Source organism: Peromyscus leucopus, chromosome 5, assembly GCF_004664715.2.
Source record: "Peromyscus leucopus breed LL Stock chromosome 5, UCI_PerLeu_2.1, whole genome shotgun sequence".
NCBI classification, from domain to species: Eukaryota; Metazoa; Chordata; class Mammalia; order Rodentia; family Cricetidae; genus Peromyscus; species Peromyscus leucopus.
This window is the reverse complement of record NC_051067.1, coordinates 5,332,216-5,343,156: the sequence shown is the minus strand read 5'-3', so window position 1 is coordinate 5,343,156 and position 10,941 is coordinate 5,332,216. Positions and strand designations below refer to the sequence as shown.

General features: G+C 43.9%; 1 protein-coding gene across 1 annotated transcript in view; it reads right to left on the bottom strand.

The window, feature by feature from the left end:
* Positions 1 to 1,223: 1,223 nt before the first annotated feature.
* Slc28a3 (solute carrier family 28 member 3) overlaps positions 1,224 to 10,941 on the bottom strand; it is a 56,069-nt gene continuing 46,351 nt past the window's right edge. The window contains exons 15-18 of the mRNA XM_028863845.2: positions 6,823 to 6,904; positions 6,189 to 6,287; positions 5,857 to 5,965; positions 1,224 to 3,568 (exon numbers count right to left, since the gene is read on the bottom strand). Coding sequence (XP_028719678.1) covers positions 3,442 to 3,568; positions 5,857 to 5,965; positions 6,189 to 6,287; positions 6,823 to 6,904 — 417 coding nt within the window. The 3' untranslated portion in view covers positions 1,224 to 3,441. The remainder of the gene's footprint in view (positions 3,569 to 5,856; positions 5,966 to 6,188; positions 6,288 to 6,822; positions 6,905 to 10,941) is intronic.

Genomic DNA, 10,941 nt, shown 5'->3' with positions numbered 1-10,941 from the left:
GGCAGAGGCTGGTAGGCCTCCATATTTGAGGCCATCTTGGTCTACGTAGTGACTTCCAGGCCAGGTAGGGCTGCATAGTGACAGCGGCCACTTTATCAGGTGATCTAACTTGATTATATCTATATGGCCTGGGGACAGTGGAGCAGAGGCAAGCAGAAAGAAAACAGAATGCATCTGTGCAGACCACCTGGCCCAATCGACTCCTAAGGTTAGAAGAAAGGTTTATTTGGGCTCACTTTCAGAGGTTTCTGCCCATGATAGATTGGATTTCCAGTATTGTGCCTGCAGCAACATAGTATATTATGGTAGAGGTGGGTAGTGGAAGTGGTTGTCCCACTTTCTGGTGACTGGGAAGTAGAGACATAGAAAAAGGAGAGATTGGAATCCCAGTACCCCCTCAAATGCATACTGCCAGCACCTAACTTCTTTGCAGTGGGCTCGGCCTCCTAAAATATCCTCCACCTTCCAGCAGTGTCACAGGCTGAGAAACAGACCTTCCACACATAGACCTTTGGGAAATATTCAAGATCTGAACTCTAGGGAATGTCTAACTCCATCCCCCCTTGGCATTATATTATCTCACTTATAGAGTGCCACACACGTGTGTATCCAGATGTTAAAAAAGAAAGAAAGAAAGAAAGAGAGAAAGAAAAAGAAAGAAAGAAAGAGAAAAAAGTAGAAGGTAGCCTGCAAATACTGGCTCTTTTGTAGTCGCCAATGCTCTGCGTGCTTCTGTGTGTTGGTGTAAACAAGAAAGGTGTGTGTACTAGTCAATTACCAGTGAGCTCTGTGGCTCTGCTGGCCAGAGAACCAGGGTGGGCAGAGTGGAGAGAAAGACACTTAGTTATGTTTATATAAAACTATTATATATGTTAGGTTTTTCTATCCCAGTTTTTAACATAATCATTGTTTTCATTACAAATGTCTATTTTGCAAACTAAAGAGGAAAACCTGTTGACAAACATGGTAGTAATTGATTTCCCTGAAGCAAGCCAGCAGACTCAGAGAAGAGTTAAACATTCAAGGAATCATAACGACCAAAGACAACAGTTAAAAAACAGCTTGACAGAAGACAGGCACACTAGAAGCAGCAAAGAGGTCCTCTCAGGGATTCTCAGGAAGGAAAATACACTAGAGAAAAAAGTCAGTGAGTTAGAAAGCATCAGAGGACAGTAGTTACAGCAGACAAAGAACAAACAACATACGAATAATTGACACTCATGATGTGGAACCGTAGGCTGTAATTAAACCTTATGGAGCACAACGACTTGCAAATGGATTTTCCTAAAGTCTAAAGACTGAGATTGATGTAAATAATAAAAAAATTAGAATTATCTTGATCTATTTACTTCAGGAATAAGAAGTCATGTAACTCCTCCTCCCCCACCAAATGTAAAGCAAAACCAACAAATAATTCCAACTATATATATGTAGATTATTTTTAAAAAATTGCTCTTGTGCATGATCAGAAGGGGAAACAATAAATCATTTAAGGTGTTGTGTCACCCTTTCCCCATGGAGTCTCTTCCTTTTGAGTCCCTGTTTGACTCAGAGGTGTCTGCGCTGCCCTGCTGACATGTCCCAAATGCTGACACTCAGGAGGCACGTGGTGATGCCGGTGTCTGTTTGGCATGTGTGGAGATGCCGGTGTCTTGCTGATTGATGGAAGAATCAATGAAAGGCATTCCCATCTCAGTCAGCATTGATTTTCCTTCATGGTTGGTCCTTACATGGCTTTTTGACTGTGGACTAATGTTTTACAGTCTTGTCATCAGGACTATAACAAAATTGCACAGTTACAGGCCTATAAATACAGTCTACCCAATGACAGAGACATGGATAACAGGCACCTTGGTAGTCTACTGTATTATTTTCTGAAGTGTTCACCATTCTCTTCCTGTGATAGGATAATTCATTTATGTCCGCAGATATCATGTCTGTCACAGGACTTACTTTGGCTCATAGTATATAGTGGAAATGAAGAATATTACAACCTTGCAGAAGTTCTGTTGTTATGCTTGGAGACATGGTCTTGCTAGGTACCCCATGCTGGTTTGGAACTCATAATCTTCCTGTCTCAGTTCCCAAGTGCTGGGATTACAGGAGGGTCCCACCAAATCTGGCTCCTGGCAGAAGTTCCAGGAGCTGTCATGTTGTTTGTGCACGTTCCCCTAAGGTCAGTGAGCCCCACAGGGGCTGCTGCCTTGGCCTGGATACTGGAAATGGACACAGCATAGATTAAGTCCACTTTCAGCAATGCAGAGACTCAAAGCTGATGAATGTGCTGAGAATAAGAGACTACTGGGTGCTCAGCCCCAAACCAGACATTTCTACAAACTTCCTCAAGGCACAGGAGTAGCACACAGGCCGGGGGGCGGGGGGAGGGAACAGAAGAACCAGGGAATGGGGAAGCGTACTGTGGAATCCTGTCTTCTGGACACGACTTGGCTCTGCCTTCCTGAACTCACTCTAGATATGGTTACTTGCACAAGATCAAGTCAACATTCCATCGGGCAGCACCAGACTCAGTGAGTTACAGAACAAAGAGCAGACATGAATGTGAGATGGGGCATGTTGAGGGATGTCTGAGGAGAGGTAAGGGAGACTGGGAGTTGGGGGTAGGTGTGATCAAAATACATTATATGCATGTGTAAAACTGTCAAAGAACAAATGAAAGATATTCTTAAGAAAATACAGTATTAACTTTAAAAAGATATGACCTGAGTACTTACAAGTCTCTGAAGTTTATGAGACTTAAATCTTGAAATCGAACATTTCAAACATACAAGGAAAAGATTTGTAAGATGTTGAAGTTTGGGGGAATTATTGCAACATAGGTATATATAAGCTGATTGCTTAGAAGTCTCTAAGTTTATGGACTTATATTGGTTTTCATGTGGCTTGCATGGTTCTCTGAAGGACTCTTGATTTAAGAAGAGGGTAGCCAATGAGTGGGTCATTGCAGATCAGCCCTCTTTCCCATGAGAGTCAAATTGAAGGTATTTCAGATAACTAGAGCGAAGGTGGGATGACCTTACTTGAGATGTGTTTAAATCATATCACCCTCAAATACTTAGAGCACTGTAAGAGGTATGGCCAAGTCATAGTCCAGTTGTTGGGGGGCTACCACATGTATGCACACACACATATATTTTCTCATGAGATCCTTGAAAATAGGAAGAGAACATTATTTGGACTGAAGATCACACCTCGGTTCGGGACGTCATCATAGAAGTTCTCCATGGAGAGAGGGTGGTCTAAGAAGGGAAGGGAGGGAGGAGACACTGTCACTCGGAAGGAGTCACTCCAGACTTTCTTCCTTCTTTGCCATTAGAGCTGAGTCCGTGGTGGATTCATAACTTGTGGCAATAGCTTTCTATGCCCTCCAGAGCAGAAAATCCAGCATCTGCACAGAGAATCCCACTGGATACATGGTCGAGCTCACGGTGTATTGGGGACCCAACTGCAGTTCAGTGTTGATGGGTTCAACAACTCACAGCAGCTCTTCACAGCGTAGAGGCTGAAGTTCCCTCCCGGGATGACCTCATTTGGTCCCTTGGCAACAGTGCTGGTGGGAGCAGAACCAAACTGTTAGTTGGGCCTCAGAGGGCACAGGAGGGGTGTAGACAGTGATGCATTGAAAATGGTAAAGGCAGGAAGCTGATTTCCTTGTTCCCAGGCAGAGACCCCTCAGGGTTAGTTAGTTTTGGTTCTCAATATTCTGGGTGGCCTTGAGGACTCCCCCTGTTTATCTCAGAATAGCAGTGACCGGATAGGATCAATTCTTATTAAAACAAAACAAAACAAAACACTTGAACAGGAGTTGGAGAGATGAGTAAGAATTTAAGAGCCCTGGCTGTTCTGGAGGACCCAGGTTCAATTCCCAGCACCCACATGGCAGCTCACAACTGAACCTCCAGTCCTGAGGGAATCTGATGCCCTCTTCTGGCCTCCATGGGCACTGCATGCATTCAGTGCAAAGACTTACAAGTGTATACACTCATACACACAAAACCAAAATCTCAATAAAAACAAAAACCAACAGCTTGTACATTAATAAGAACTGTGAGGGCACTGATCTTGCAAATCAAAACTGTAGAGGGTGGAGATGCATGGCAAGAGTCACTGGTAGCCTAGCCTCTCATCCGCCTTTGCCCTTTACCATGCTGCCAGAATCGCCGGGATTCTTTTGAAAATGAGGCAGTAAAAGGAGGAAAAATGGTAGGTAGCTAGTTAGAAAATAGCAGTCTTGAGGTCACTGATGCTTGATTCCATCCCACGAAATCAGCCTCTGCCCCTACTTCCTGTGTCCCTGTTAATTTTGCAGGTGAAAATTAGTGGCAGGCAAAGGAAGGGTCCAGTTCACAACTGGACCACCTTAATTTTTAAATTCTATATGAAATTCTAGGCAGAAGGTCTGCAGGCTGAGGTAGCAAGCAGGGTTCTGTTGCTATCTGCCAAAGAAAGGCAATTCCTGGGGAAGCATGGCTGTGTTTACAGATTTCTTTCTTTAGTTCTTATCTGCTCTGTCACACATTCTCTGTGGGTCCAAGAGTGGGATCTGGTCCTATCTCTGTCCCTGGGTGGAGACAGGACATTTTAAACTGCCTAGGAGATCCTGACATCTCTATCTAGTTAGAAGGTTTCTGTAAGGAACAAAGCTTTGCCCTCCCCTTTAAGAACTAACCTAAACAGACCTGCCAATCACCCGGACGGAAAACACTCCCCAGGAAAGGATTTTAAACAATAGCATAAATACAAAGCTTATCTGAAAATGTAGGTTGGCCTTTGTCCACTCTCATCCCTTGAGGCTGCTCCTCTTTACTCTGGAATAAATATTACACTCTGTGTGTCTCATCCAAATTCTTTCAACTGAGATCTCTAGGACTGTGGACCTGAGGTGAGGCCAGAGCGAGATCCTAGCAGCAATAATTAAGGACACTGGCTTTGTGGACAGGCCTGAAGTTCTTGTCTTGATAATGCCGAGGCTGATGTTGCTTGAATAGACACAGCCTCAGCAAGGCTTCATTGTGTCAAATGCAAAGGCAAAGCTGATTGAGCCTAACTTACATGGTGACTGCAAAGTTTAAGCGAGTTTGTTCACACAAAGTGTATAATGCCATACACTTGTGAGCAGCCTAGGGAAGTGTTTTAGTTTCTAGTTTTCTAGTCTTATCTGAAAAGGAAAGGCACAGGGTTGTCAGAAATACCTTGAGTTTTCTCACATGACAGTTGAAATAAACAGTTAAGGAAGCCATGAAAACAAATGGGTGTGGTCTTTATGCTGGGACTGTAGTATGGCCGTTTGCTCCTAAGATAACGTGATCACACTATCTGCCTTTCTGCCCACCTTCATGGAGCAGAGATAAGCTTGGCCAGTCGTCATGGCAACTAAGTAAGTGCAGTAATAGCATGATAGCTAGGTCTATGGTAATAGTAAGAGATCGATTAGCATTCCCTGTAAGAAGATGGGGGAGGAAGGCCAAGAAGCTTTTACCTGGGATCTCATCTACCACTTCCCACCTCTCAACCACATGCAGTTTTGGGAGGTGCTAGAATATGCGTCACATGGAAGGTTAACTGAAGGTGGGACCCTATGACACAGTAAGTCGTCACCCTTACTGGCATGAGACTTTTCATTGATACTGCCATTTTGGGGCTACCCACACTTCTGGAAGGAAGCCTACTAATCTCACTGGTTCACCGAACAGGCAGGGCTTTGAGGAACTGTACACTTTGTCTATTGTCCGTGCCCTACCTGGAGTGAATAGATATTTGCCCACATCTCCCCTAGGAAAAGGCACACAACAGTTGGATTTATTATTACTAAGAGATCACAGAATAATAAAAAAGTACCTGTTCAACAGACTTTGGCAACAAGACACCACTTCAGTTGTGTTGCTGAGTAAATTGTTCTCTAGAATGTGATGGCAGTTGATATCTACGGGGGTGCTAGAGAGTATGCCTGGAAAGGAACAGAGTGCCATTTATTGTCATAATTTACAGAACTCGCCTTCTGTTCTCAGCTTCTCCACTCCATCCCACGCATTTCACTTTACAGTGTGCTTAGCCCTGCTCTGGTTCTCAGCTTTCTGAGGCAGCATATGCTGCACATGCAGCCTGGAAGCCTGCCTCCCTGAAAGCTTCTGTCCTGTGGGCACCCAGGGCGTGAAGGATGAATGTCATACCTGCGATACAGGCTGTCATGAAGCAGGCAATGGTCCCCGCAATCAGGGCTCTCATTGCTCCAGAGGCAATGTCACGCTTTCTGGATGGAGCTATGGATGCTGGAAGAGAAAGAGGCATTTGAGGATTAGGTCGATTAGAAACCCAAATTTATAGCTTCTGATAACTCTTTTGTGACTGGACTCTCAGGTCAATTGAAAAGAAACAAGTCGTAAAATTATCCAAAGGGCCCAAAGAGCACTGAGAACACAGCAATGTCAACGGGTTACCAGGAAGAATCAATCAGCAAGATTATGTCTAGTTAGCTGTTGCCATCTATGTCTACATCCATGGCAGACATCAGTAACAAATGACAGCATCTTCTATAGTAAACTTCCATGGGCCCCAGAATCCCTCTTCAGATAGCTGTTATAAATCTATGAGCATCGGTAACCAAGAGACTGGTGATATTGGCTTGAGAGAAGTATCTGTGTGTTTGAACATATTTATCTTGAATACTAGAGTGTGCATAAGAAAACTGTAGTCCAGAGCAAGGGGGCTTTATTGTTGAAGGGCCATTTTCCCTGACACAACATTATAGAGCAGGATGGACTCATAAAGTCACAACTGTTGTTGAAGAATATTCTTTTCACTTACTAAGTCCGCCGATCACTATTCCTAGGGAACCAAAATTGGCAAAACCACAGAGGGCATAAGTCGCAATGGTCTCCGAACGAACCTGTAAGCAAGCATAAACACTGATGTGCACATGATCTGACACACCTTCAGAAATCTGACACCTCAACTGGGCTTCATTGGCTACAAAATTAATGTTGATAAATAAGTACACACTGTAGACTATCTAATAACCATTGATGGTTTCTTTGTGCTCTTTAATTTTGAGGGAGAGTGGAAAGAAGGGTCTAGATTCAAGGAACACTGACAACAGACTGGGAATTAGTGGATTTGACATCTAGAAATGCTACTTCCTGTTGATTGATAACTTCTAATATTCCATATAACTTGGTCACCTGCTGTATTATAACAGGCACAGTACTAGTTGGTGGAGATAAGAAGTTGGTCTCAGAAAATATTTACACTATATTTATCTGACAAAAGACTTACTTAGAATATGAAAAGAGCTGCTACAATTAAAAAAGGACTATTGTCCAAGTTTTGGATACATTGCTACAAAAGATATGCAAATGGATAATAAGCATATGGAATAATGCTCAGTATTAGTCAACAGGGAGGTGCCAACCACTGTATGGAGAGCCAAATAAATCCTTCTTTAAGTTGATTTATTTTAGGTATTTTATCAGTTACTGAAATAGCTAAAATTAAAAAACAGAAATTGCCTATACTAAGTATGTCAGGATGTAAAGCATCTGGGATGCTAATGCGTTTCCTTTAGGAATGTTATACAATGTGCTCTCCTGGTAAACCAGTGGAGTCTCACTGAGGTCACACATGCTTCCTGAATTATCATTGAAAAGAAAATAGAATGCATCACATGATGCATCCAAAGAGGCCACAGATTCCTGAGAATGTGGCAAAGCCAGCGGTTACAAGGAAGAGCCTGTCTATGAGATGATGTCTCACTCAGTTGTCACTGTCTGTGTCTACACCCCAGGAGATATAACGACGCAGGCTCACAGGAAGACTGCTCATGAATGTTTGTGCAAATTTGCTCACAGGAGCCTCACATTTAGAACTCAAATGTTCTTCATTAGAGGAATGTATAGACAAATTGTGAATATCCATAGAATAGGACATTGCTCTGCCAGAAAAGGAAAAGTAGTATGCATGATAGATGGCATGGATGCTAATGCAGTCTATTTATTCAAACACACAAAAGTCATTATTATGGTTGATCTTGAAGCTCACGTTGAAGGCCTGGTCCTCAGCATAGCAGTGTTTAGAGGTGGGGTCTTCGGGAGATATCTGGCTTATGAAGGCTCTGACTTCATGAGTTGGGTTGCTCCCTTTATGAATCCATAGCTGGATGGGTTTGGAGGAAGGGGTTTGTTGTAATACTGAACCTTGTCTTTAGATTCCTGACCTACACCATGCACGTGCCTTACCATTACCAGCAACCATAATGAAACCTCTAAACAGGGGCTCTGAGTAAGCCTTTTGATTTATCTCAGGTATTTTGTCACAGTAATGAAAAGTGATTACAGTCATCTACAGTGAAAAAAAAGTCATTAGTTGCCAATAGCTCTTGGGGGGGGGTTGTCTTTTAATGGCCATAAGGGAAATTAATTATATCAGTAAATAGGAATTCTTGAGCTGTAACAGGAGCTCCCTTACAGTCTAGCCTGCCTTTGTTCTTCAGCTCAGACAATCCCAGGAGAATGTTAGGGTGTCCATTTGGAAATGCAAGAGTGAGTAGCCTTTCCTGGGGCAGTGGGAAGACAAAAGTGAATTATCGAAAGGGGGCGTGTGGGGCTGTCTCTGTTCCTACTCAAGGCTGCAAGGTCTGTGACTGTCTCTCAAGTTGAATGAAGGGTCCAGCACAGAAGTTTCTGCTGACTGGTGAGTCACTGCTTCTCTGCAGCACACTGCTTCTCTGGAGAACACTGCTTTTGTAGACCACATCCAACCAGTAAAAGCACTGTTGAGGTCAAACTGAGGACTGCCTTGAGCCATTGCACATTATATAAAACAATGGGTTTCCAGATTGACCCTTGTTCTGAGAGATTCCATTTCACAAACAGTATTTGACTCTATATTGAGTGTGAACACAGGATGATTATACTTGGTGGACACTGAAAACAGCTCCACCTGCCTGGCACCATCGATGAGGCCCAGACTAAGTCACTTATCCTAAAAGGAAAAAGAGTGTTACCTATATGCTTATCAGAGTAAGTATGGCATATGCACATATCAGCATCACACCAAGAACCAGGCCTGAGAGGCCCCTGGACACAGAAGATTGAGGAAAATATGCAGCACCTTGACCCAGACCCCATAGGAGACATCTAACACTTTAGTGCTCATTGCTGACAGGGATCTGGCAGAGGTGTGTGCAGATGTGGCTGTGTATAGTTTTATCAGAAGTAGAAAAGGAGGCTGGATGATGTCACTTTCTTTTGCCCCCAAACTCAAATGATTATGCAGTGGAACGAGATGGGCTGTACTAAGAAGATAATGGTCTCCCGTGTGTGAGCCAAGATGCTCAGAAATTTGGAGTAACTGCTTTTTCCCAGTGCGACTCAATAATAGCAGAACTGTTTTCACATGGACCCTGTGTGCCTGTCTTCAGCTGGACTCACTCCCAAATGGAATCATCTCTACAATTGGGGCCCCGCCTTCCCAACAGGCTTTTCAGAGAACCAATTAGTTTTGCCAGAACTGGCAGCTTGCTTTGCTCATTAACAAAAGCACTTTCTCCTGGCAACGGGGAAGTAGAAAACATGTCAGTTAATTTAGCCTATTGTTTACTCTGGGCAGGGAAACAAACGCTTTAGATGGCATCCAGACAATGAAGATAGCTGTCCGTGTTCCACTGTCAGGTTACCTGAAAAATGAACAGTGGGGACAGAAGACCCACGACCCCCAATCCTGTCAGATTGGGGCAGTGCTGCTGCCAAAGTCATTGACATGAGGATGCCCGGGGCACTCACTCCTCTTATATACTCCATGTTTGGTTTTGGGGAGTCCAGGGAGGAAGTGGTGGTCTCTGGGTGAGTATCTAAATACTGGGCAATAAGCTTTAATGCTGGGGACAATAACTCCAAATGTGTTGTTTCAGAGAGAGACAGAGATGGTTAGATATGCCCGTTTCTCTTACTTCTTTATGTGATGATTCTGATCTTTGGAGGGAAAAAAATTGGTTATTCAGCTGCAAATACTTCTTCATCCTAGTTAAGTTCCTCACTCCATCAAAGCCTAAGAAGACATGACTGCCTCTTTGCATGATGATGGTGTGACTGACCAAGGTTTCCATCACAGATGGAGGCGTTTTATCTCCCTCCTCCCTGTCACAGCGGCAATTGGGCCTCATTATCTTTCGAGGGTGATAAAGTGCAGAGGGACTTGTAGTCAGTTTCTCAGAACCTGTGATGCTAGAAGAGGCCTTTGTGCTCAACTATCAGCTCCAAGAAGGTAAGACCTGCTGTACTGAGTGTCTCCCACAGGCCTCTGTGCTCAAGGTGGGAGTTGACGGAACCTTCAGAAGGTGTAAGGACAAATCTACTTGACACACCCTTACTTTCTGAAGAGGGACCCTCAACTGAAGAATTGCCTAAATCAGTTGGCCTGTGGCATGTTTGTGGGGTATTTTCTTCATTGCTAATTGATGTAGGAAGGCTCAGCCCACTGTGGGCAGTACCATTTCTAGGCAGGTGGGTTGTGTAAAAAGGTGCTGAATGTGAGCCCAAAAGCAGACAGGAAATAGTGTTCCTCCATGGTCTGTGCCTCCAGGTTCCTTCCCTTGGCTTCTCTCAGTGATGAACTTTGCTGAAAATGTAAGCTGAACGAAACCTTCTCTTTCCCAAGTTGCTTTTGGTCATGGTGTTTATCACATATCACAGCAACAGAAAAGCAAGTGAGGCCAGGAAGTCAGGTCCAGGAAAGGAAGGTAGGTCCCTGGACCATGCCCTTGAAGGGATTTTGGGGCTCTGTCCTCTCCTCTTCCTCTCTCTTTACCCACCAGTTTCTTTGTGGTGAAAGTCCATCCCCACCTCGATGAACTGCTTTGTATAGAAGATCAACGAGGCCAGGGGGTTGAGAGCCAGAAGCTCTGAAATTGTGAGCCAAGAGGAGCTGCCT